At 44.5% G+C, this 25,537-nt stretch overlaps 3 protein-coding genes across 4 annotated transcripts; all 3 read left to right on the forward strand.

Annotated features, from left to right (window-relative positions):
• Positions 1-794: 794 nt before the first annotated feature.
• Positions 795-25,136, forward strand: LOC138758946 (uncharacterized). 2 transcript variants are annotated; one of them, XM_069928586.1, is made up of 2 exons: positions 795-856; positions 21,807-25,136. In XM_069928586.1, the coding sequence occupies exon 2, from the start codon at positions 23,075-23,077 to the stop codon at positions 25,130-25,132; it is 2,058 nt and encodes a 685-aa protein (XP_069784687.1). In that variant the 5' UTR covers positions 795-856; positions 21,807-23,074; the 3' UTR covers positions 25,133-25,136. The 2 variants fall into 2 exon arrangements, with proteins under 2 accessions (XP_069784687.1, XP_069784689.1); XM_069928588.1 differs by having other exon boundaries at positions 795-842.
• tssk6 (testis-specific serine kinase 6) lies at positions 2,855-3,819 on the forward strand. The gene has a single exon (XM_069928590.1). It carries the CDS (start codon positions 2,907-2,909, stop codon positions 3,714-3,716), a length of 810 nt encoding a protein of 269 aa, XP_069784691.1. The 5' UTR covers positions 2,855-2,906; the 3' UTR covers positions 3,717-3,819.
• On the forward strand, positions 14,383-18,161 carry LOC138756843 (ribosomal protein S6 kinase alpha-3-like). Its single transcript, XM_069923234.1, has 3 exons — positions 14,383-15,229; positions 16,093-16,154; positions 17,162-18,161. Exons 1-3 carry the CDS (start codon positions 14,422-14,424, stop codon positions 18,056-18,058), a joined length of 1,767 nt encoding a protein of 588 aa, XP_069779335.1. The 5' UTR covers positions 14,383-14,421; the 3' UTR covers positions 18,059-18,161.
• Positions 25,137-25,537: the final 401 nt, after the last annotated feature.

Genomic DNA, 25,537 nt, shown 5'->3' on the forward strand with positions numbered 1-25,537 from the left:
GTGGAGGTCTTTGAGGATAGAGAATTCTTTTTTTTTTAAAGACACCATCTCCTGTCCTTGATGGAGTGGTCTGGTGCCTGGGATATCACAGGTCGAGTTAACAATCCTCTGGAGTTTATTCTCATCCTGAGATTTAGCGCCTCCATACCAAGCAGTGATGCCACCAACCAGAATGATCTCCACAGTGCACCTGTAGAAGTTTACAAGAATCTTTGGTGACTGAATCTCCTCAGAAACCTCACAAAGTGTAACCACTGGCAAGGCATCTTTATGACTGCATCAACATGGAGGGTCCAGGATAGATCCTCAGAGATGTTGTCACCCAGGAATTTGACCCTCGATGAGGACTGGGTCGTGTTCCCCCGTCTTCCTCCTGAAGTCCACAATCATCTCTTTGGTTTTGCTGAAGTTGAGCTTAAGGTTGTTGTCGTTACACCATTCAACAAGCTGATCTATCTCCCTCTTGAATGCTTCCTAATTGCCATTTGTGATTCTGCCGACAACTGCGGTGTCATTGGCAGATTTGTGGATGGGATCGGAATTGTGCCTGACCACACAGTCATGGGTGTATAATGAGTAGTGCTAAGGACACATCATCCTTGGGGTGCGCCTGTGTTGATGGTCAGTGGAACTATGCACAAAAAAAATGATTTGGCACAGACGAGAAGGTTCAAAGGGGCCTGTTTCTGTACTGTAGTGTTCTATATGAACAGTGGGATAGATATCAGAGGGTTTCCCCATTATTTACAAGGTACATCAAATAAGGGAGCAAAGTGCAATCTTTTCAAGTTAGTCAACAACATAAAAGCGGGTGGAATTGTGAGCAGTGAAGAGGCCTTAAGGTAATTTAAACGAGGTGAGGTGTGTTAACAACAGAGCAAGTGCAGTATATCTTGAAGAAATGTGAAAGTATTCACTTTGGTTGGAAAAACAGAAAAGCAGCGTTATAAACTGGGAAAGGTTGATGTACAGAGCAGCAAGCAAGGAAGTAAGCAATGGGTATGTTGACTTCATTGCAAGAGGATTTGAATCAGGAGTAAGGATGACTTCCTACAATTATAAAGGCCTTGGTGAGACCACACTTGGAGATCTGTGTGCAGTTTTGATGTACTTTCCTTGGAAGCAGTAGAGCAAGGATTCATCAGGCTGACTGCAGGTGAACCTGCTGCATGAGGAACAATTAGGTTGATGAAACTAGAGGAGGCATAATTGAAACAAAGTTCCAACAGGGTTCACCAGAGTGGAGTCCAGAAACAGCGGTCACAGTTTCCGGTTGGGGACTTAGAATTATCTTCATTGAAAGTGGTGAATCTGGCATTCTCTACAGTGGAAGACTGCAGATGCCAGGTCACTGAAGATGAAAATAAATCTCCAGACACAAAAAGCATGGCAGTTAATGGAGATATAAAATAATGTGATGTTGAGATAGAGGGTCAGCTATGATATAGTGCTGAATGGTGATGCAGACTGGAAGGCTGAGCAGTCTACATCTCTACCTGGTTCCTTGATTTTATAATATGAAAAACATTAGTCCCTTTCACACTTGCATCCCAGTAAATTGGCCATTCAGTGTCCCAGGTTAGGAATGGGGGTTCGGCCTTTCACACTAGACTATGCCTAACTGGGACACTGAATGCTTTCACACTTGCAAGGGTTTATCCTCGGCATTTGGTCTGTTTTACCTTTAATAGGAAGTGCCTGCAATGTAATTGTTCATTTCACACTTACCTGATCTCAACACCGGCATCTGCAGATGCCGGGGATTGTGCTAGGGGTCGAGCCATCAATCCCCGGGGTGAGATGACGTCATCTGACGTTGGCTTTGAGCACATTTTGCTTTCATACTTGCCACTTTAAAGGGCGATTAACTTTAGATTCCTGGGTTCACTGGCAAGTGTGAAAGGGGCTACTGTTGAAGCACCATTCACATTTACACAATGACATTGATCAGATTCACCAGCTCCATAGTCATGAGACCAGTCATATTGACCAAGAGCACACGGTGCTTAATGCACTGTTTTTAAAATGAGGTGATGTTAACTGATGAGATTCAAATAAGCAGATTAGTGAAGCAACTGCCCTTTAGCAGCTTGTGGTGGTACTTGGTTTTTGATGAAACTGTGTGATTAGCTATACTCCCCCTTCTTTACTTACAAGCTTGTAATAATTTGTGATTGGGCCTTTCTCTGGTGTAACTGTGACCTTGCAACATAATATACAGCCCTGAATCCGAGAAATTCAAAGTTCAGAGAGAGAGACCTAAAAGATTCTCCACAAACTTGATTCAAAATATGGCAGCGTTACATAGATAGAGTAAGGTAGAAGGCTAAAGAGTCAGACTATTGCCTCTCTTGAGGTGTGCTTCTCTCATTGCTGATGAGGTGAACCCCTCTTTGGTTGTTAAATCTACGATGTCATGGTGACCAGCATGTCAGGGTGACCTTCTGCACTGCAACCAAGCTTAAAGGTCACCTTTTGTCATCTTCGGAAGAGTTGGGATTTGGCCATCAAGCATCATTATCTCTCAAGACAAAGGCAGCTAATCATGGAGGTCACAAAATAAAACAGTTGAAAAAATAAACTCTGATTCTTTTCAAAATCTCAATACACCAGGAGATATTTATGAGGCCTGAGGTTGCCATGTCCACCAGGTAATGCAGAGTTAGTTCTCCCCACCCCAGTTCCCCAAAGCCCACAATGCTGGGAGAGATTCTCAGAATTGAAAAGGTGATTGAAAAGGCACAACTTTTTCCTCAAGATTTCAAATCACCATTTTCCAAGGTCATGTCTATAAATGGACACAAGGTTCATGATGCCTGCAGAAACTTCACAATTGCAAATTATTACAGCATCTGTGTGAATTGGTTCACACATCAAGCTCGTACTCAAGAAATTGGAAGAAAAACATGTCAGGAGACACATTTCTGACAGAATTAGGATATAAACTCGGAAAAACCATTGGTGAAGGTAGTTACTCGAAAGTTAAAGTTGGCAGTTCCAAGAGGTACAGGGAGAATGTTGCTATCAAAGTAGTGGATAGGAAGAAGGCTCCCCCAGACTTTGTTAATAAATTCCTGCCAAGGGAGTTAGCCATCTTGAGAGGGATCAAACACCCTCACATAATTCAGGTCTATGAGTTCATTGAGGTTTGCAATGGGAAACTCTACATTGTCATGGAGCAGGCTGCAACGGACCTTCTTCAACTGATTCAACACAGGGGCCACATCCCATGCAGCGAAGGCCGCCAACTGTTCTCCCAGATCGCCTGTGCCGTCAAGTACCTTCACGAACACGACGTTGTCCATCGTGACCTCAAGTGTGAGAACATCTTATTGACTGAAGAGATGCAGGTAAAGGTCACTGACTTTGGATTTGGGAAGAAAATTCATGGGTCCCCTGATCTCAGCACTACCTATTGTGGCTCAGCAGCCTATGCCCCCCCAGAGGTCCTCATGGGTGTGCCGTATGATCCCAAAAAGTATGACATTTGGAGCCTTGGGATCATCCTCTATGTGATCGTAACAGGTTGCATGCCATTTGACGATTCAAACATGAGCAAGTTACCCAAGAGCCAACAGAAAGGAGTGGTTTATCCAGAAAGCATCCAGCTGGAGGAGAAATGCCAAACACTGATACAGGAACTGCTGCAGTTTTGCCCCTCAGATCGACCTGCTGCCAACCAGATCATCAAGCACGCATGGATTAGGGACAAGTAGAGGGGCCTAGACCCCAGGGGGCATCACCATTAGTTTCCTTGTAGTGTTACTATAATGAGTGACCAATCTAAAACCATTCTCCATTAAACCTTTGAACAGCTTACTTCTTATGTTGGTGTTAAAACTTTGATCTGTGGGGCTCGCAGGACCATGTCTGAAGGTGAGCCATGCTGGAGGTGTGAATGGACAAGTTGATTTCCTTGTTGGGAACTTTAAAAGAACATTGAAGTGGAATTGAAAAATCTAAACAGTGTTAAAAAGTCGTTTGATGGAGTCATTGTTTCTAAATAGGGAGACCAATTATAATTTGCATTCTTTTAAGTTTCCTGTTGTTCTCTATCAAGAGATGTTGCTGTCAGAGATCTAAGCATGAGAAATGATTAGCATTGTTGAGTCAAAACGTGATTCAAACTCCCTTTAAATTCCTATGTTAGTCCTTGCACTGTTCCAGAGGCCATGAGTACAGGGTGCCCACCAATAAACAGTCAGGAATTCTAAGGAATTTCGAACTACCAGTGAGCAGGGAGAGGGCAGGACCCATGCCCTGATGAGAGGTCTGGGTGAACACAGGTGCAAGGAGAAACTAGATTAACACAAGAGAGAGATGGTGATGAGGGAAGCAAAGAGGATTGGGTGGTGTGAAGCAGAGGAACCGAATGGCTTTTTTTCTGTTGTGGTCTGAAGCTGTCTGAACTTTGGATTATTGAGTCAAGGCCATTTCCACTTTGCTTCTCTCTCTGAGATCTCCTCAGGACTTCCTGACAGAGAAACCAGTCAGGCTGTGGAAAAGATGTGGGTGAACTATGGCAAGGAAGACAAAGGGGCCTCTTAAGTAGAGGGAATGTCCCCAGGTTCCTCCACTGGTTAATAGGCACAGAAACATAGAACTGGTCTGATAGAAAGGTGGGTGTGTCAGTTAAGGCCAGCATTCACTGGTGGGTGGGGACCTCTCCTGTCAGAAATAAAACTTCTCACACATGAGTCTCTTTAAAACTGATGACACGACAAGCTTTATTTACAAGTCTGCAGAGTTGGACTCAACTGGCTTCTCACCAGTTAAGCCCCGATACATACAGTGCATTGATTTTTATACCCTTATTGTTTGCCCTTCCCCTTCTTATTAATACTGTTTTAATTGGTTAGTATTACAAAAGCATTCTAAGTATAACTGCATTTTTAATTATCACGTTCGTTACGTACGCTGTGAACTCTACATACACTAAATTCTGTTTCTCACCCTTCTTATCAATCTTTTGTCTCCTGCATGTCTCTCACTATGACCATGAAAAGATAGGTTTAAAAAAACATATTCAGCTGAACCTTTTGTCCTTGGCTGCTAGTAAGCTCCCTGTCCATTCTGGCTTCCCTTTTTATGATTAATCATCACATTTTAACTTAAGTCATTTTAACCTAAATTCTCTATATAACAATCCACCCCTTTCTCTCTTTAAAATGTGTGTATGCAAAACCAGAGTCCATCAGGGCATGGTGGGCCTGAGTCACCCTTCCAACCGTTAAGAGGGAAAGGAGTGGTATTAGGAATCTGTATATAATGACCCATATTATTTCCTTCTTTTTCCACACAAGGGGTATATGGATGTTGGGTGGTATTTTCTGCCCAGCATTTCTCAGGAACTGAGGTATGGGAAATAAAATTACCCTCCTTTCTTCCCCAAATGTGGTCCTGAAACAGGACCACTGTGTCTCTGCATTTCTTACATTTCACACCTGATAAAGACATAGGCAAACTAAGAAAAATCAAAGAACATAACAATAACATTGTGAATCAAGTCTTTCTGCGAAATCGCAAGGTAAGAGGTTTTTCTCCAGGAACACAAGTCCAATCTGAGTTCGTATCAGGGTCCTGAGGCGCCTCTACAGGTCCCTTAAATCTGGATGCGTGCGTCCACCCCTTCTCTCTTGTTCGTGCTGCAGCCTCTGTAGTTAAGAGAACTTGGTATGGACCTTCCCACTGGGGCTGGAGTTTTTCAGTTTTCCAGGTCTTGATGAGAATCCAGTCTCGTGGTTCCACTTTGTGTAAAGAAAAGTCTAGAGGCGGTGTTTGTGCCAATAGTCCTCTCTTTCGTAAATCTGTAAGAGAGCGTGACAGTGCCTGTAAATAGTTCCTAACAAATATATCCCCTTCCCCCAAGGTGGGACACCCCTCAACTGTACTCCAGAAGGGAAGCCCAAACATCATTTCATAAGGGGACAACCCTACATCTTTTCGTGGGGCTGTACGAATTCTCAATAAAGCCAGGGGCAGACACTTTATCCAAGGCATTTTAGTTTCCACCATTAATTTTGTCAATTGCATTTTTAGGGTTCCATTCATACGTTCAACCCTCCCTGAGCTTTGTGGATGCCAAGGGGTATGTAATTTCCAAGAAACCTGTAATGCATTACAAATCAATTGCTGGATTTTTGAAGAAAAATGTGGACCCCTGTCTGAGACTATAGAATCCATTATACCATATCTGGGGATTATCTGCTCTAGGAGGAGGCGAGCTACTGTAGAGGCTGTAGTATTTACTGTTGGGAAGGCTTCCACCCATCTGGTAAAGTGATCTATTATCACCAACAGATATTTCCATCTTTGGACTTGAGGTAACTCTGTGAAGTCGATCTGGATACGTTGAAAAGGGCGTATGGCTAATGGTTGACCTCCCATGGTCCCTGTCCTCATTACCTTCTTATTAATTTTTGTGCATAGGTGACAATTCTGCACCTCCTGTTGGGCCAAGGTGTAGATTCCCTTACACACATATTCTCGAAGCACTGTGTCACATAAGGCTTGGGTGCCCCAGTGGCTCTGATGATGCAGGTGTTTTAAAATATTGCGAGTTATTTCTTTATTTAGAACCATTCTTCCATCTGGTGTCTTCCATGTTCCATCAGGCAGCTGGCTTGCGCCCAGCTGAGCCATGTCCTTTTCTTCCTTAGCAGTGAAAATGGGAGCCTTCTTTATGCCTTGCCTTATTGGGATTAAGGTCAGCAAACGGACTTCTTGTTGCATGGCTGCCCTTTTGGCTTCTTCATCAGCCAGTCTGTTTCCAATTGCTGTCGGGGTATCTCCCCTCTGATGGCTTGGTATGTAGACCACTGCTATTTCCTGGGGTAATGTCAAGGCTTCTAAAGTCAGAGTAATCATTTGTTCGTGTGCCAATTCCTTTCCTCTTGATGTAATTAGACCACGCTCCTTCCAGATCTTACCAAAGGTATGCACTACCCCGTATGCGTATTTGGAATCAGTGTAAATCGTTCCAGTTTTCTCTGCCAGTATTCTGAGGGCTCTCTGCAAGGCATATAGTTCACAGGATTGTGCTGACCAGCTTCCGGGTAGTCTCGTGGATTCTACTACTTTCCAAGTATTTCCTTCTATTATAGCATATCCACTTCTTCTCATTCCGTCAACACATCTGGCGGAGCCGTCAATGTAGAATTCATATCCTTCTCCCAGTGGAGTATCGCAAAGGTCTTCTCGGGTCTTGGTCTGAAGATCTGTCAACTCGACACAGTCGTGCTCCACCTCTCTCTCTGTTTCACTGCCGTATAAAAACTGAGCTGGGTTGCAGCTATTAATCTTTGCAAATTGTAGATCTTCTCCAACCATTAAAATGGTTTCATACTTTAATATGCGAGAATCAGTCAGCCATCGATGGGCAGTTTGTGTTAATAAAACACTCACAGAATGGGAGGTGTACACAGTCATCTTTCCTCCAAAAGTAAGTTTACGTGCTTCCTCTACCAACAGAGCAGCAGCCGCTACTCCCTGGATACACGTCGGCCATCCGCGAGACACTGGGTCCATCATTTTGGAAAGGAAAGCCACTGGGTGTCGCTGACCGCCTTTTTCCTGTGTTAAAACCCCCACTGCTGTTCCTTGGTTATGAGTGACAAATAGCTGGAAGGGCTGTTTTAAAGAGGGCAGAATGAGTACCGGGGCTCGTGTCAGGCGATGCTTCAAGTCCTCAAACCATCCCTCCTCCTCCTGGGTCCATTTCAATGGATATTCATTTTCATTTGTCAGCTTTTCATACATAAACTTCACCAACGCTGAGTAGTCCTCTATCCATAACCTACAGTAACCTAAGAGTCCCAGGAATTGTCTTATTTCCTTCTTATTACGGGGTAACGGCATTCTAGTGATTTCCGCAATCCGTTCAGGGGTAATCCGTTTCTGTCCTTTACTTATCTGGTGTCCCAGATATACCACAGTTCTCTCAACGAACTGTAACTTGTTCCTGGACACCCGTAGACCCTTTTTCCCCAGATAATTCAAGAGTCTAATTGTATCTCCCCTCATTTCTTGTTCCTTGGGTCCTGATAATAGTAAATCGTCCACATACTGCATTAGTTGGGAATCATCAGATTGTGGATAGTCCGCCAGGATTTGTTCTAGCATTTGTCCAAACAGGTTCGGAGATTCAGTGAACCCTTGGGGCAATACAGTCCACCGAAGCTGTCTCCGTCTACCTGTCCATGGATTTTCCCATTCAAACGCGAACATATCTCTACTTTCCTCTTCTAATGGACACGTCCAGAAGGCATCCTTCAAGTCGATAACACTAAACCACTCATGGTCTGGGGGAATCCGACTCATAATAGTATAGGGATTAGGCACCACTGGGTGGCGGGTCTGAACAATAGCATTCAAACTTCTTAGATCCTGAACTAGGCGATAGGATCCATCTGACTTTTTCACTGGGAGTATAGGGGTGTTATAAGGTGACATGCATTCTTCTAATAGTCCGTCTCGTATTAGAGTCTCAATTACCGGCTGTAGCCCTTTTCTCCCTTCCAAAGAAATAGGATACTGACGTTTCCTTACCGGCTGATGACCTGGTATTAATGTGACATGTAAAGGTGGGATGTCCAGACCTCCTCGATTTCCCTCCTTATACCAGACTCTCTCGTCAATCTGCCGTTCATCCTCTTCCTTTAAAGCGCAGAGGTGGACTCGCACTTCTCCGTCCACAGGGAGAGCACCCAAACCTAGGAGAGCCTGTAAGTCCCTTCCTAGGAGGTTAAATCCAGCCGACGGTAACAACAAGAGGTCTTGTACCCCTTCTCTTTCTTCCAGTTTCACTGTTACTTGGGGAATTATTGATACCATTCTGGGAGCCCCTTCTATCCCAGAAATTTTCAAATTACTTTTTACAGGTTCAGTCCCGATTGGCACAGTTATTACACTATTTCGTTCCGCTCCTGTGTCCACCATAAACACCACCTCTTCTCCCTTGGGACCAATTTTTAGTTTTACCAGGGGTTCCCTCTTATACTTGGTCCCTAACATTTGGAACCCCTGACCCCCCTAATCTTCTTCCATAAGTTCGAGGGCACGCAATTCCCTCTTGTATCGGGGGCATTCCCTCTTAAAGTGTCCTTCCTCATTGCAGTAATAGCACTTAACGAACCTCCGGGGTCTTCCCTCTCTTGGATATCTTGGATTGTTTAGAGGAAGGTTTTGTTTTCTTTCCCCTCTGGATTCGGCATTCATCTGTCGGATAGTCTGTACCATAACCTTTGTCGGCCTCTTTTGATCTTCTTCTTCTCTCTGCACATATACTTTTTGCGCCTTTTTTAACAGGTCGCTTAGGGGTTTTTCGCTCCAGTCCTCCTCCTTTTCTAGTTTCTTTCTAATGTCCTGCCATGATTTGGAAACAAATTCAATTCGAATAAGCTGTTCACCCATTGGTGTACTAGGGTCCACGCCCGCATACTGTTGGACATTCTTTCTCACCCTCTCCAAAAAATCAGTAGGGGACTCGTCTTTCCCCTGGTGGTTCCCAAATGCCTTGGTGAAATTGTGACCCTTTGGCACAGCCTCCCGTATCCCTTTAATTGTCCACTCTCTATATTGTCTCATACTTGCCAATCCCTCGGGTGTTCGTTTGTCCCACCTGGGTTCATTTAAGGGATATTTTTGTTCATGGGGTCTGGGGTCCCCAGGTTGTTCATATTCCCACATGAGGAGGGCAGCCCGTCGAATCATCTGCCTCTCCTGGGGTGAGAATAATGTTCCCATTATTGCCTGCATCTCTTCCCACGTATATGTGTTTGGTCCCAGGAATTGGTCGAGCTGTTCGGCCAGTCCTATAGGATCTTCCAATAACTTTTTCATTTCTTTCTTAAATCCCCGCACCTCTGTACTAGTTAGGGGAACATTCACATATCCCGTTCCCCCTCCCGGTCCTCCCATAGGAACTTCCCTCAGGGGATTTAGGCTTATTGAAAACTTTGATGGTCCTGGACCAGTCTGGGATCTTGTCCAGGGTCGGTTTACCGGTGGAAGTTTAGGGTCCGACTCCCTTAATTCTTTCTTTTTTTCCCGGCCCCTTTCGGGGCAATCAGATTCATCACCTTTCCCCTCCGGTAATGAGCTTTCCTCGGGCGCAGTAGGCACCGGGGGAATATAAGGAGGGGGAAGGTTGTACAGAGGTTCCCATTTCTTTTCTCCCGCTACCCTCAATTTAAAACATTTTGTTAAGGATCCTGGCCAGGGAACCCAACAAAATGCATATGCTGACTCTTCTTGATTCACCTTTGGTCTCGAATTTACATATATGTTTAATGCTTGTCTAACCCAATCCTCATCAGATCCAAATTTCGGCCACCAGACCGAGGAACCTTTAATAGGTTGTTTCGACCAAAGGAGACAATATTGAACCATCTTTTTCTTGTTTTTGTCTCGATATCTTTTACTATCCCAATTTTCAAACATTCTCCCCAAAGGGCTGTCAAGGGGAACTCCCAGGAATTGTCCTGAATTTTCAGACGAGCCCTTAGATTTTGATCCTCCCATTTTCCCACCTAGATCCGTTTATCGTTGCTGAGGACCCTCTCATTCTGGACCCTACTCCCTTCTTCTCAGACGCCTCGTCGGAGGTACTGTCCCTCCTTCGGTTACCGCTGAGGTTTCCCTGGGGTCGACCCCTCTCTTCTCGGCACTTCGTCGGAGGTGTTGTCCCTCCTTCGGTTACCGCCGAGGTTTCCCTGGGGTCTATCCTAGAGTCCCACGACAGGGTCCTCACGCCACGACAAAAGCTCTATACCTGATCTATTACGTTAGGTTTTTTATCCTAACAGGTGTATCCCGTTACACCTGTTACCCAATCCCCACACCACAATCGTAAGTCGTCACTTACCGGTGTCTTCTCAGGGATTGAACCGTCACCCTTCTCCTCTCCGTCTTGTCGTGTCACCTTGTCCGGATACCACTCGCTCAAGCCGCCCGAAGCGACGAGCAAGGGACTAGGAGCCGCTGAACTCAGCGGGGTGCACCACCTCCGATGTCCCTCTTCTCGCCTCCCCTCACGGCCGGAGTGTAGATCCCGGACGAGCCCCCATTTGTCAGAAATAAAACTTCTCACACATGAGTCTCTTTAAAACTGATGACACGACAAGCTTTATTTACAAGTCTGCAGAGTTGGACTCAACTGGCTTCTCACCAGTTAAGCCCCGATACATACAGTGCATTGATTTTTATACCCTTATTGTTTGCCCTTCCCCTTCTTATTAATACTGTTTTAATTGGTTAGTATTACAAAAGCATTCTAAGTATAACTGCATTTTTAATTATCACGTTCGTTACGTACGCTGTGAACTCTACATACACTAAATTCTGTTTCTCACCCTTCTTATCAATCTTTTGTCTCCTGCATGTCTCTCACTATGACCATGAAAAGATAGGTTTAAAAAAACATATTCAGCTGAACCTTTTGTCCTTGGCTGCTAGTAAGCTCCCTGTCCGTTCTGGCTTCCCTTTTTATGATTAATCATCACATTTTAACTTAAGTCATTTTAACCTAAATTCTCTATATAACATCTCCCTGAACCATTGGTGTTGCTTTGGTGTCAGTGGGTGCCCAAGGGTCACTGCAGAGGGCAGCTTGGCAAAGACTCTCACTAAACTATCTGTGACCTTTCCCAGAGGTCATGTCCAAATCTCTCCAATTAGCTTTCACCTCCAGCTGTCTAGAAACAATTCTTCTGAAACTCCAAAGCTATCTGTATCCTTGTGGGCTATGGTCTCTCCTCTCCCCATCCCCAACCTGACCAAACTGCTTCCAATGTTGCTCAGTTGGGGAGACCTGATCTTGCCCAGTTTTATCAGTGGCTAAGCATAGTCCAGCACAGGTCTTACTCCACTCATGGGCTCCTCCTCATTGTCCACATCTGCCCAACATTTTACTATAATCATCTGTATTTGTACTTTCCTCATCCAATGCTTAACTTCAGTAATTTTCAGTGCCTTAGAAATAGCCATCAGTTCCTCTTTTCTCATGTTCTGTAGCTCTGCAGGTGATGGTTGTAACAAAAATGTATCAACATCCATTGCTGCTATTTTTTCCAGGCACAAGCTTTTAAGTTAGCTTGCAAAAAAAATCTAATCAACTAATAAATCATAAAACAAGCAATGTTCAAATCCTAAAGGACGATACCTCATAAAATGTTACGGAGTCCAAAGGACCTCAAAAAAACCAGCACCAATAGATATGCACCACAACAGAGTTAACTAAACAAAAGTAGTTTTTAATTATATTTGAACAAGAAAACAGAATTAAGCTTTAACTTATTACTTAACTACTTACTTAACCTAACTAACCTACTTAATCCCCCCTCTAATATTAAGCGCAGGTGTGTGTAATGTGTATTTAAGATTAGAAAAGTTCTTTGGATCACAGGCCAATCTCACTGGTTGCAGGCAATTTTTATATTGTGCACAGAAGTTATCATTAACAAAGTTCACCAGTCTTTGGTGTTTAACAGACAAATGGTTACCACTCAGGAGGGTTCTTGTTAGTTTTCAGAGAGATTCCTTTTGTTCCAGGGCATCCGCACATGATTCCTGTTTAATCAGTCTTGCTAGTGAAACTTGCCACCTTCATGGTTCTCCAGATGATCCTCCTCCTTTCAGGTCACCTCTCAGAGAGCCAGTCTTCTCCTTTGACCAGGCAGTCTTCTAAAAGTTTGCCAGCTTTGTCCTTCTGGAACTGATTTCTGTCTCCTTTTCTCTGTTTCACACCCTCCCTCTCTGAGAGCAAAATTGTCCTGTCTCCCTGCAAAAATCACATACTCTCCCAGGCAAGCTGTATGTTGCAACTTTGTTGCTCTTTTTGCAAAAAGCACTCTGCAAAAGTCCTGCAAATATTCTGTGTTTTAAAATGTTTGGTGCAACCTGCTCTAATAATCTTTTCCAAAACACCTCTAAATACTCTGTCACACTCCTCCTAGAAATTCTCTAACCAGTGGCACTGGATGAGCAGAAGTTTCCCCCTCCTCCACCTAACTCCCGTCACTCCGGGAAGGACTCACCCATGTCTTCAGGCTCCTTCCATCTGTTTCTCTCCCCAGCCTGTGTTGACACCACCACCACCACCCATTTCCTCCTCTAGAAGCTTCCCTGAATCTGGGCCAACTCAGCTTCTCCACAGCTAAAATCCTCAGGCAGCCTCTTGCACTCCACTGTTGCCTCTCTTAACCAGCTCTCAATCCAAACTCATGTCCTTCACCCTTGAATAAGCAAATAATTTACTTTTAACCTTGTTTTCTACTCCCTTTGTCTCTAACCACACACCCAACGATTTTTGCATATACTTCACCCTTGAATCTGCCTGATGTAACAACCCTTCTCCAACCCTGATGTCCAGATCAACCATCACCCTGTGGTGAGGAGCCTTTGGTTGCCTGGGTCTTGAGCTCTGGAATCCCCTTCCTAAAACCATCGGCTTCCCTCTCGACTCCACTGTTGTCTGGAGATCATGGCTCCGGCAAATCCCCTGTGCAGCACTGAGAAAGTGCCACACTGCCAATGGTACAGTCTTTTAGTCAGGAAGTTAACCAAAGACGTAATTTTCAGGTGAAAGTATCGCCAGGTTAGTGTCCAACATCCACTCAGCGCCACTGGTAGAGATGTTTGGTTCTGGTCCATTCACCAGTTGTTGCAGCATGCTATACCCACATTGGCCTACTCTTCTTGTGTTCTTATCACTACATCACCTGTGCAAGTATCAACAAGCTATTGTTAGATGCACACCATTGGTTGGGAGGGGAGATCAATCTGTTTATTTGGTAGGTGAGGACTTACTGATGCAGTCCCCCTCCCCTTTGCCTTGACTGACTGACCTGTGACCTCATTTGTCCCAGTGTTTCCTTTCTTTGACTCCATCACCTTAAACCCCTGTACACTCAGACCCTCTTTAAAAACTCCTTATACATTAATCCAGTACAAGAGAGCTAATGTTTCCCAAGATTCTGTCAGAAATTTGTCATCATGAAGATTCACCCACCGGAAAAGAAATTCCCATGGAAGGTCTTGCCCTTTGATCACTCTGCTCTCTGATACCAGTGATGGGCGAGTGTCAAGACATAAGGGTCAGAAGTCATCCCACCAGTGGCGGACATCTCATACATCTCAACAAGGCATTCTACCTGATTGCATCTTGGAATGAGTGGAGCTGGATTCCTCTCCTGAACTCAGTTGTGATATTGGAATAGAATACAGTGGAAGTGACACATTGATTTCTATTTAACTGCAAAGACAGTATTTTTTATAAACCATTTCAGGCCACACGTCTATAAAAGGTGATGGGGGTGCAGTGTGACACAAGGAAAACTCCACAACAGCAAATTATTACAGCAGGTGGTTTGATGGGACAAGTTTGCACATTAGGATATTGCCTTAACAAGATGGCTGTATAACATGTCGGGGAACAATCTACTATCACAGTTAGGTTATAAACTGGGGAAGACAATAGGAGAAGGCAGCTACTCCAAAGTAAAAGAGGCCATTTCAAAAAAGTACAAGAAGAATGTTGCAATCAAGGTAATCGACAGGAAGAAAGTTCCAAAGGATTTTGTCAGTAAATTCTTGCCAAGGGAGTTGGCCATTCTGAGAGGGATCAAGCATCCTCATATTGTGCACGTGTATGAGTTCATTGAAGTGCGCAATGGTAAGGTTTACATTGTCATGGAGCTGATTGCCACCAACCTTCTGCAACTGATCCAACAAAGAACCTGTGTCTCCTGCGAGGAGGCCAAATGCTTGTTTTCCCAGGTCTCCAAGGCCATCAAGTATCTTCATGAACGTGACATTGTCCACCGGGACCTCAAGTGCGAGAACATCTTACTGACTGAAAAAATGCAGGTGAAGTTGACAGATTTTGGATTTGGGAGGAAGAGTCGGGGTTACCCAGAACTCAGTACCACTTACTGTGGCTCAGTAGCCTACTCCCCTCCAGAGGTTCTTTTGGGTGTCTCTTACGACCCCAAAAAGTGTGACATCTGGAGCATGGGAGTCATCCTGTATGTGATTGTGACCGGTTACATGCCCTTCGATGACTCCAGTATCAGCAAGTTACCAGAGAAACAGCTCATGGGTGTTATTTATCCAGAGGAAATTACACTGGAGGAAAAGTGCCAGTCTTTGATAGAGAAATTGTTAACTTTCAGTCCACCGATGCGTCCAACGGCTAACCAAGTGACAAGACATGCATGGTTTAGAGAACACAAATAAAGGAATATGTGAAAGTATTCACTTTGGTTGGAAAAACAGAAAAGCAGCGTTATAAACTGGGAAAGGTTGATGTACAGAGCAGCAAGCAAGGAAGTAAGCAATGGGTATGTTGACTTCATTGCAAGAGGATTTGAATCAGGAGTAAGGATGACTTCCTACAATTATAAAGGCCTTGGTGAGACCACACTTGGAGATCTGTGTGCAGTTTTGATGTACTTTCCTTGGAAGCAGTAGAGCAAGGATTCATCAGGCTGACTGCAGGTGAACCTGCTGCATGAGGAACAATTAGGTTGATGAAACTAGAGGAGGCATAATTGAAACAAAGTTCCAACAGGGTTCACCAGAGTGGAGTCCAGAAACAGCGGTCACAGTTTCCGGTTGGGGACTTAGAATTATCTTCATTGAAAGTGGTGAATCTGGCATTCTCTACAGTGGAAGACTGCAGAGGCCAGGTCACTGAAGATGAAAATAAATCTCCAGACACAAAAAGCATGGCAGTTAATGGAGATATAAAATAATGTGATGTTGAGATAGAGGGTCAGCTATGATATAGTGCTGAATGGTGATGCAGACTGGAAGGCTGAGCAGTCTACATCTCTACCTGGTTCCTTGATTTTATAATATGAAAAACATTAGTCCCTTTCACACTTGCATCCCAGTAAATTGGCCATTCAGTGTCCCAGGTTAGGAATGGGGGTTCGGCCTTTCACACTAGACTATGCCTAACTGGGACACTGAATGCTTTCACACTTGCAAGGGTTTATCCTCGGCATTTGGTCTGTTTTACCTTTAATAGGAAGTGCCTGCAATGTAATTGTTCATTTCACACTTACCTGATCTCAACACCGGCATCTGCAGATGCCGGGGATTGTGCTAGGGGTCGAGCCATCAATCCCCGGGGTGAGATGACGTCATCTGACGTTGGCTTTGAGCACATTTTGCTTTCATACTTGCCACTTTAAAGGGCGATTAACTTTAGATTCCTGGGTTCACTGGCAAGTGTGAAAGGGGCTACTGTTGAAGCACCATTCACATTTACACAATGACATTGATCAGATTCACCAGCTCCATAGTCATGAGACCAGTCATATTGACCAAGAGCACACGGTGCATAATGCACTGTTTTTAAAATGAGGTGATGTTAACTGATGAGATTCAAATAAGCAGATTAGTGAAGCAACTGCCCTTTAGCAGCTTGTGGTGGTACTTGGTTTTTGATGAAACTGTGTGATTAGCTATACTCCCCCTTCTTTACTTACAAGCTTGTAATAATTTGTGATTGGGCCTTTCTCTGGTGTAACTGTGACCTTGCAACATAATATACAGCCCTGAATCCGAGAAATTCAAAGTTCAGAGAGAGAGACCTAAAAGATTCTCCACAAACTTGATTCAAAATATGGCAGCGTTACATAGATAGAGTAAGGTAGAAGGCTAAAGAGTCAGACTATTGCCTCTCTTGAGGTGTGCTTCTCTCATTGCTGATGAGGTGAACCCCTCTTTGGTTGTTAAATCTACGATGTCATGGTGACCAGCATGTCAGGGTGACCTTCTGCACTGCAACCAAGCTTAAAGGTCACCTTTTGTCATCTTCGGAAGAGTTGGGATTTGGCCATCAAGCATCATTATCTCTCAAGACAAAGGCAGCTAATCATGGAGGTCACAAAATAAAACAGTTGAAAAAATAAACTCTGATTCTTTTCAAAATCTCAATACACCAGGAGATATTTATGAGGCCTGAGGTTGCCATGTCCACCAGGTAATGCAGAGTTAGTTCTCCCCACCCCAGTTCCCCAAAGCCCACAATGCTGGGAGAGATTCTCAGAATTGAAAAGGTGATTGAAAAGGCACAACTTTTTCCTCAAGATTTCAAATCACCATTTTCCAAGGTCATGTCTATAAATGGACACAAGGTTCATGATGCCTGCAGAAACTTCACAATTGCAAATTATTACAGCATCTGTGTGAATTGGTTCACACATCAAGCTCGTACTCAAGAAATTGGAAGAAAAACAACATGTCAGGAGACACATTTCTGACAGAATTAGGATATAAACTCGGAAAAACCATTGGTGAAGGTAGTTACTCGAAAGTTAAAGTTGGCAGTTCCAAGAGGTACAGGGAGAATGTTGCTATCAAAGTAGTGGATAGGAAGAAGGCTCCCCCAGACTTTGTTAATAAATTCCTGCCAAGGGAGTTAGCCATCTTGAGAGGGATCAAGCACCCTCACATAATTCAGGTCTATGAGTTCATTGAGGTTTGCAATGGGAAACTCTACATTGTCATGGAGCAGGCTGCAACGGACCTTCTTCAACTGATTCAACAAAGGGGCCACATCCCATGCAGCGAAGGCCGCCAACTGTTCTCCCAGATCGCCTGTGCCGTCAAGTACCTTCACGAACACGACGTTGTCCATCGTGACCTCAAGTGTGAGAACATCTTATTGACTGAAGAGATGCAGGTAAAGGTCACTGACTTTGGATTTGGGAAGAAAATTCATGGGTCCCCTGATCTCAGCACCACCTACTGTGGCTCAGCAGCCTATGCCCCCCCAGAGGTCCTCATGGGTGTGCCGTATGATCCCAAAAAGTATGACATTTGGAGCCTTGGGATCATCCTCTATGTGATCGTAACAGGTTGCATGCCATTTGACGATTCAAACATTAGCAAGTTACCCAAGAGCCAACAGAAAGGAGTGGTTTATCCAGAAAGCATCCAGCTGGAGGAGAAATGCCAAACACTGATACAGGAACTGCTGCAGTTTTGCCCCTCAGATCGACCTGCTGCCAACCAGATCATCAAGCACGCATGGATTAGGGACAAGTAGAGGGGCCTAGACCCCAGGGGGCATCACCATTAGTTTCCTTGTAGTGTTACTATAATGAGTGACCAATCTAAAACCATTCTCCATTAAACCTTTGAACAGCTTACTTCTTATGTTGGTGTTAAAATTTTGATCTGTGGGGCTCGCAGGACCATGTCTGAAGGTGAGCCATGCTGGAGGTGTGAATGGACAAGTTGATTTCCTTGTTGGGAACTTTAAAAGAACATTGAAGTGGAATTGAAAAATCTAAACAGTGTTAAAAAGTCGTTTGATGGAGTCATTGTTTCCAAATAGGGAGACCAATTATAATTTGCATTCTTTTAAGTTTCCTGTTGTTCTCTATCAAGAGATGTTGCTGTCAGAGATCTAAGCATGAGAAATGATTAGCATTGTTGAGTCAAAACGTGATTCAAACTCCCTTTAAATTCCTATGTTAGTCCTTGCACTGTTCCAGAGGCCATGAGTACAGGGTGCCCACCAATAAACAGTCAGGAATTCTAAGGAATTTCGAACTACCAGTGAGCAGGGAGAGGGCAGGACCCATGCCCTGATGAGAGGTCTGGGTGAACACAGGTGCAAGGAGAAACTAGATTAACACAAGAGAGAGATGGTGATGAGGGAAGCAAAGAGGATTGGGTGGTGTGAAGCAGAGGAACCGAATGGCTTTTTTTCTGTTGTGGTCTGAAGCTGTCTGAACTTTGGATTATTGAGTCAAGGCCATTTCCACTTTGCTTCTCTCTCTGAGATCTCCTCAGGACTTCCTGACAGAGAAACCAGTCAGGCTGTGGAAAAGATGTGGGTGAACTATGGCAAGGAAGACAAAGGGGCCTCTTAAGTAGAGGGAATGTCCCCAGGTTCCTCCACTGGTTAATAGGCACAGAAACATAGAACTGGTCTGATAGAAAGGTGGGTGTGTCAGTTAAGGCCAGCATTCACTGGTGGGTGGGGACCTCTCCCTGAACCATTGGTGTTGCTTTGGTGTCAGTGGGTGCCCAAGGGTCACTGCAGAGGGCAGCTTGGCAAAGACTCTCACTAAACTATCTGTGACCTTTCCCAGAGGTCATGTCCAAATCTCTCCAATTAGCTTTCACCTCCAGCTGTCTAGAAACAATTCTTCTGAAACTCCAAAGCTATCTGTATCCTTGTGGGCTATGGTCTCTCCTCTCCCCATCCCCAACCTGACCAAACTGCTTCCAATGTTGCTCAGTTGGGGAGACCTGATCTTGCCCAGTTTTATCAGTGGCTAAGCATAGTCCAGCACAGGTCTTACTCCACTCATGGGCTCCTCCTCATTGTCCACATCTGCCCAACATTTTACTATAATCATCTGTATTTGTACTTTCCTCATCCAATGCTTAACTTCAGTAATTTTCAGTGCCTTAGAAATAGCCATCAGTTCCTCTTTTCTCATGTTCTGTAGCTCTGCAGGTGATGGTTGTAACAAAAATGTATCAACATCCATTACTGCTATTTTTTCCAGGCACAAGCTTTTAAGTTAGCTTGCAAAAAAAATCTAATCAACTAATAAATCATAAAACAAGCAATGTTCAAATCCTAAAGGACGATACCTCATAAAATGTTACGGAGTCCAAAGGACCTCAAAAAAACCAGCACCAATAGATATGCACCACAACAGAGTTAACTAAACAAAAGTAGTTTTTAATTATATTTGAACAAGAAAACAGAATTAAGCTTTAACTTATTACTTAACTACTTACTTAACCTAACTAACCTACTTAATCCCCCCTCTAATATTAAGCGCAGGTGTGTGTAATGTGTATTTAAGATTAGAAAAGTTCTTTGGATCACAGGCCAATCTCACTGGTTGCAGGCAATTTTTATATTGTGCACAGAAGTTATCATTAACAAAGTTCACCAGTCTTTGGTGTTTAACAGACAAATGGTTACCACTCAGGAGGGTTCTTGTTAGTTTTCAGAGAGATTCCTTTTGTTCCAGGGCATCCGCACATGATTCCTGTTTAATCAGTCTTGCTAGTGAAACTTGCCACCTTCATGGTTCTCCAGATGATCCTCCTCCTTTCAGGTCACCTCTCAGAGAGCCAGTCTTCTCCTTTGACCAGGCAGTCTTCTAAAAGTTTGCCAGCTTTGTCCTTCTGGAACTGATTTCTGTCTCCTTTTCTCTGTTTCACACCCTCCCTCTCTGAGAGCAAAATTGTTCTGTCTCCCTGCAAAAATCACATACTCTCCCAGGCAAGCTGTATGTTGCAACTTTGTTGCTCTTTTTGCAAAAAGCACTCTGCAAAAGTCCTGCAAATATTCTGTGTTTTAAAATGTTTGGTGCAACCTGCTCTAATAATCTTTTCCAAAACACTTCTAAATACTCTGTCACACTCCTCCTAGAAATTCTCTAACCAGTGGCACTGGATGAGCAGAAGTTTCCCCCTCCTCCACCTAACTCCCGTCACTCCGGGAAGGACTCACCCATGTCTTCAGGCTCCTTCCATCTGTTTCTCTCCCCAGCCTGTGTTGACACCACCACCACCACCCATTTCCTCCTCTAGAAGCTTCCCTGAATCTGGGCCAACTCAGCTTCTCCACAGCTAAAATCCTCAGGCAGCCTCTTGCACTCCACTGTTGCCTCTCTTAACCAGCTCTCAATCCAAACTCATGTCCTTCACCCTTGAATAAGCAAATAATTTACTTTTAACCTTGTTTTCTACTCCCTTTGTCTCTAACCACACACCCAACGATTTTTGCATATACTTCACCCTTGAATCTGCCTGATGTAACAACCCTTCTCCAACCCTGATGTCCAGATCAACCATCACCCTGTGGTGAGGAGCCTTTGGTTGCCTGGGTCTTGAGCTCTGGAATCCCCTTCCTAAAACCATCGGCTTCCCTCTCGACTCCACTGTTGTCTGGAGATCATGGCTCCGGCAAATCCCCTGTGCAGCACTGAGAAAGTGCCACACTGCCAATGGTACAGTCTTTTAGTCAGGAAGTTAACCAAAGACGTAATTTTCAGGTGAAAGTATCGCCAGGTGTTGGAATCTAGGGGTTAAAACAGTATGAAATAAATGATTAATTAATAAGTGTATATTTACTGCATGGTTCAGGGAAAAAGGAATGTGATTAAGTGGCAATCACAGCAGGGAGCAAAGTTGGCTGAGCAAAATTGTCTCTCCAAAATACAGGGAGAGGAAATGCATAAAACAATTTAGGAGGAATGCTCAAACTAAATGAGGTGGTGAGTAGCACAGGAGACACAGGCCAGATCAGAACAAAGAATGGCCTGTAAGAAACAAAGGGAATGGAAAACAAGTCTAGGAGGAAGATTAAGGCAGGAGGAGGTGTTAAAGAGAACAGCAGAAATTGGCCAGACAAGAACAGAATGGTGATTAGAAATATCTGGGGATGAATTAATTTCTGATCAACACAACGGGATAGTCTGGCCTGGAGGATTAAGATGGGAGTGCTACACCCCAGATATCTGCAAAACAGGAGATGACTTGTGATAACCCTTATGCAAAAAGATCTAGCAAAGGAAGACAACTTTTGTTCTGTATGATAATGAAATCTAGCAAAGGAAGCCAACTTTTGTTCTGTATGATAAGGTTGACCTATATAAACTGAACCAACTGGACAATAGGGGTCAGTCTTGGGGAGTAGCTCACTGTGCAAGTGACCTATGAACTAATGAGTGACCCAGAGCTCTGTTAAGTTTTATTCTTGTGCTGTGTAATAAATTGACTGTTGAACCGAATACCTTCTCCTATCACTTCATTCAAAGAACGCGCTGGACTCAGACTACACATAGACTAAATTAAGAGTAAGTTAAAGCCAGAGTCCAACAATTTGGTGACCCCGACGTGATGAAGATGGAGAAGTGACGGAAGAAAAAGATACGAAACACCGGTCGATTGTGGTGTGGTGATAACAACAAGTGACCATCCTACAAAGGGAGGTAAGCAGACGCCTGTTTTAACGAAGTTCTGCTATTGGCAAAGATAAATTGTGTGTTGTCACTACTCTGCAAAAGCCCTCGTTAAAGCCAAAGAATAAAACAAAAGGGGGTTGGAGTCCCCCTAGTAGAACGGGGTTAGAGTCCCCTGTAGTAGAAGGGGGTTGGAGTCCTCCTAGTAGAACGGGGTTGGAGTCCCCTGTAGTAGAAGGGGGTTGGAGTCCTCCTAGTAGAACGGGGTTGGAGTCCCCTGTAGTAAAAAGGGGGTTGGAGTCCTCCTAGTAGAAAGGGGGTTGGAGTCCTCCTAGTAGAACGGGGTTGGAGTCCCCTCGTAGCGATCTCGAGAGATAGCTTTAGACACTTGGCCAATTAGTATAAGGTGTATGGTGATGGTTATTTGCTTCTATAGTGTATAATAAGTATTTGTTTAAGAATCGTGTACCATAGTAGTGTATAATAAATATCCGTATAAGGTGTATTGTGTTATAGTTATTTGTTTCTATAGTGTGTAATAAGTATTTGTTTAAGAATCGTGTACCATAGTAGTGTATAATAAGTATCCGTATAAGGTGTATTGTGTTATAGTTATTTGTTTCTATAGTGTGTAATAAGTATTTGTTTAAGAATCGTGTACCATAATAGTAATAAGTATCTGTATAAGGTGTTCGGCATTTAACTGTTTTTTTTTCATGCACGCTGGTATTGTTGCTGTGTATATCACTGTGTTACTCTCGATGTTTTAAGTACTTCTGAAAAAGGGGGCAGCAGAGGTTACAGATTGTACTGTTTTACAGGGTAGAGAGGGCATAGAGGCAAGGTATTTAGAATACGGATCAGGGAAACACAGTGGGGATAGGCAGTCACACAGTGAGGCATCAGTGTACACAGACTAACCGCAAAACAAACAATGTACATTTCACACAACCACGAGACACATAATCCCCCAGCTGGCTCTCTCTCTCTGATCATCCCTGAAGGGGAACACCTGTTTTCAGGGAGCTGCTGGTCATCTAGTGGTTATATAACGTGGGAAGGGACGAAGTAGATTGCAGGGTGTCAAAATCACGAAGTCTAAAGGGTTAAAGATCAGAACGGAGATGGAAGGAGTAAATAGGGATGTAGGGCAAGAGCTCGGGGGAGACAGAGGGGTTCCCCTATCTGTAAACCGACAGTGGGAGAAAACAAGGGATCAATTACTGGGAGGAGTACCGAAGGGAGAGGAGGTACAGGCTATGGCACGGTACGAACAGATATGGAGAGAGCTGCAGAATCAGGGGAAGGTGCCACGAGGGTTTGAAAAAATCCGGCTGGTACGGTACTTAGGAGAAGCAGAGAGGGAAGCAGCCAAGGAGGTGCAGGAACATGAGGCAAAAGGACAAGGATCTATATGGAATAGAAGAAGGTTTAAACAACAGAGAGAAGTGAAGGAACAGAGAAGGGCAGATTTACACATTATAACATTGGCTTGCATGGCTGTGGAAGCGAACCTTCAACATGATATTAAACAGGGATCCCATAACACTAAGGAGAATACGGGGGAGGTGAAGCCGTCAGCCCCGTTATATCCAGAGTTACCGGAGACATTGCCACCACCTTATCCTATTCCCCAAATGCCAGCGATGCAGATAAGTGAGGGAATAGTGAATGTCACTGAGTTAACAGGTCCAGAACTACATGAGGCGAAGGAGAGACTGAAGAGAGTTGCACAGGGGAGAGTGGAGGAAACAAAAGAGTGGGTGCACGAAGTACAGAACGATAGATGTGCAGTAAGGAAAAATAGTAGGGGCTTGGGAAGTACAGATGAGAGAGAGCTGGGACAAGAGGAGAATAGGAAGGGAAATGACCCAGCGAGTGTCAGATGGGAACGGGAGAGAGAGCAGGACGAGGATACTGATCTAGCTAGTGTGAGTGTTGAGAATGAAGAGGAGGAACAGCCAGTCACGATCAGGGGAAGCATGATCACACATAGAAGACAGAGTCAGGATGACCCTCGTACCCCGTTGGGATATGCGTTGCGGGACAGGGAGGAAGTACGGCTTCCAGAAAGGTATAGACAGATGCCGCTAATTTATAAGGGTCCGCAAATTGGGGAGAGGTATCAACCCTTCTCATTCACTGACATGAATTGTATTTTGGATAAAATGCCACCTCCGACTGAGGGAGGTGGAGCGTGGATGGGAAAGTTCTGCCAATATACGATGGGACATAAGATAGCCATAGGGGATTGGAGAGCATTATTGGGTAAACAGCTTGGGCTGTGGGAGATACAGCAGGTAGAAATGATCGCAGGAATCACTAGGTGCCTCGATGCCGAGCCATTTGCCAACCATGCTACGGCAATAGGAGGGGCTATGAGAGATAAGTTCCCCGTTTCCCCCGGTGTCATGCAGTCCCTGACCTTTTCCATAAAGGAGGATGAGGAGATCTCGACTTTTTTGAGTCAGTGTAGGGAGAGTTGGACTGATAAGGCAGGAGTACACCCAGCCACAGATCCCTTGCAGACTACACTCTTTAGGGCTGCAGTAACGAGTGGACTGCCAGCTGTAGTTAGGGAGGCATTAGAGAATAACCCTGATATTCCTGGCTGCTCGAGTGAGCAATGGGAAAAACATTTGACCCATCACATGAAACGTTACAGGGCTAAGCAAAAGGAGGACAAACATACTATGGAGTCGGCACAAGTGCAACTCCTTAAGCTTCAATTGGAAGAGGCTAGAAAAAAGGCAAACGAGGCAAAAAAGATTTCCTCAAAGGGTGCGAACCAGATGATTCAGCAGCCAACGCAGCCACCACAAGGGAATAATATGAGTTGGCACCCGGCCCCATGTTGGGCACCGGGTCCCACCTATGTGGCCAGAATGGGAGGTCCAATGGGGGGATTCCGAGTAAGAGGGAGAGGTCGGGGTGCTCCACGGATGCAGCCAGCCGTATGTTTTGTATGCGGTCAGCCAGGACACTGGAAGAGAGACTGCCCCCTGGCTTGGGATCCTCGGGACACTGGGGGAAGGGGATATGGACCACCACAAAATGAGCATTGGGTCCAGTCCCAGAGATCATCAGTGCCACCCCCGGTACATCAGGCACCCCATGCGGCTTTAGCTCCAAAGAGACAATTCCCTTTGCTGACAGAGGAGGAGCAATATTGCCCACAGTGACGGAGCCCGAGCACCCACGAGCAGGCTAGGTTGGCAGACCCTTTCCTGCAGATTAAAGTTATGGACATGAAAGTATCCTTTTTAGTGGATACGGGAGCCAGGTTTTCAACACTCACTGGCGCTGAGTTTCAAGATAAAACATCATCCTCTAGCGTCCAGCTGATAGGGTTCTCGGGTACACCAGAAAATCTGCCGTTTTCTACACCACTAGTCACTTCTGTGGCAGGACAGACTTTTACACATCAATACATTTTGTCAGCCAGGTGCCCTACCAATCTCTTGGGCAGAGACCTGTTGGTCAAGTGCGGAGCATCGATCCTTTGTGGACCCAGCGGAATAGAGGTCACCTTTCCAAATGGATATTCTATGAACTGTTCAGTAACTACACTGCATTCCAGTTCTCAG

This window comes from Narcine bancroftii, chromosome 3, assembly GCF_036971445.1.
Source record: "Narcine bancroftii isolate sNarBan1 chromosome 3, sNarBan1.hap1, whole genome shotgun sequence".
NCBI classification, from domain to species: Eukaryota; Metazoa; Chordata; class Chondrichthyes; order Torpediniformes; family Narcinidae; genus Narcine; species Narcine bancroftii.

Bases quoted from the DNA above. Each gene is read 5' to 3' on its own strand.
- tssk6 (XM_069928590.1), top strand. From the start codon at position 2,907: ATGTCAGGAGACACATTTCTGACAGAATTAGGATATAAACTCGGAAAA.
- LOC138756843 (XM_069923234.1), top strand. From the start codon at position 14,422: ATGTCGGGGAACAATCTACTATCACAGTTAGGTTATAAACTGGGGAAG. The intron at 15,230-16,092 runs AATAAAGGAATA...CGGCATCTGCAG, and splicing joins TGCATGGTTTAGAGAACACA to ATGCCGGGGATTGTGCTAGG. The intron at 16,155-17,161 runs GTTGGCTTTGAG...TGATGCCTGCAG, and splicing joins GTGAGATGACGTCATCTGAC to AAACTTCACAATTGCAAATT.
- LOC138758946 (XM_069928586.1), top strand. From the start codon at position 23,075: ATGGAAGGAGTAAATAGGGATGTAGGGCAAGAGCTCGGGGGAGACAGA.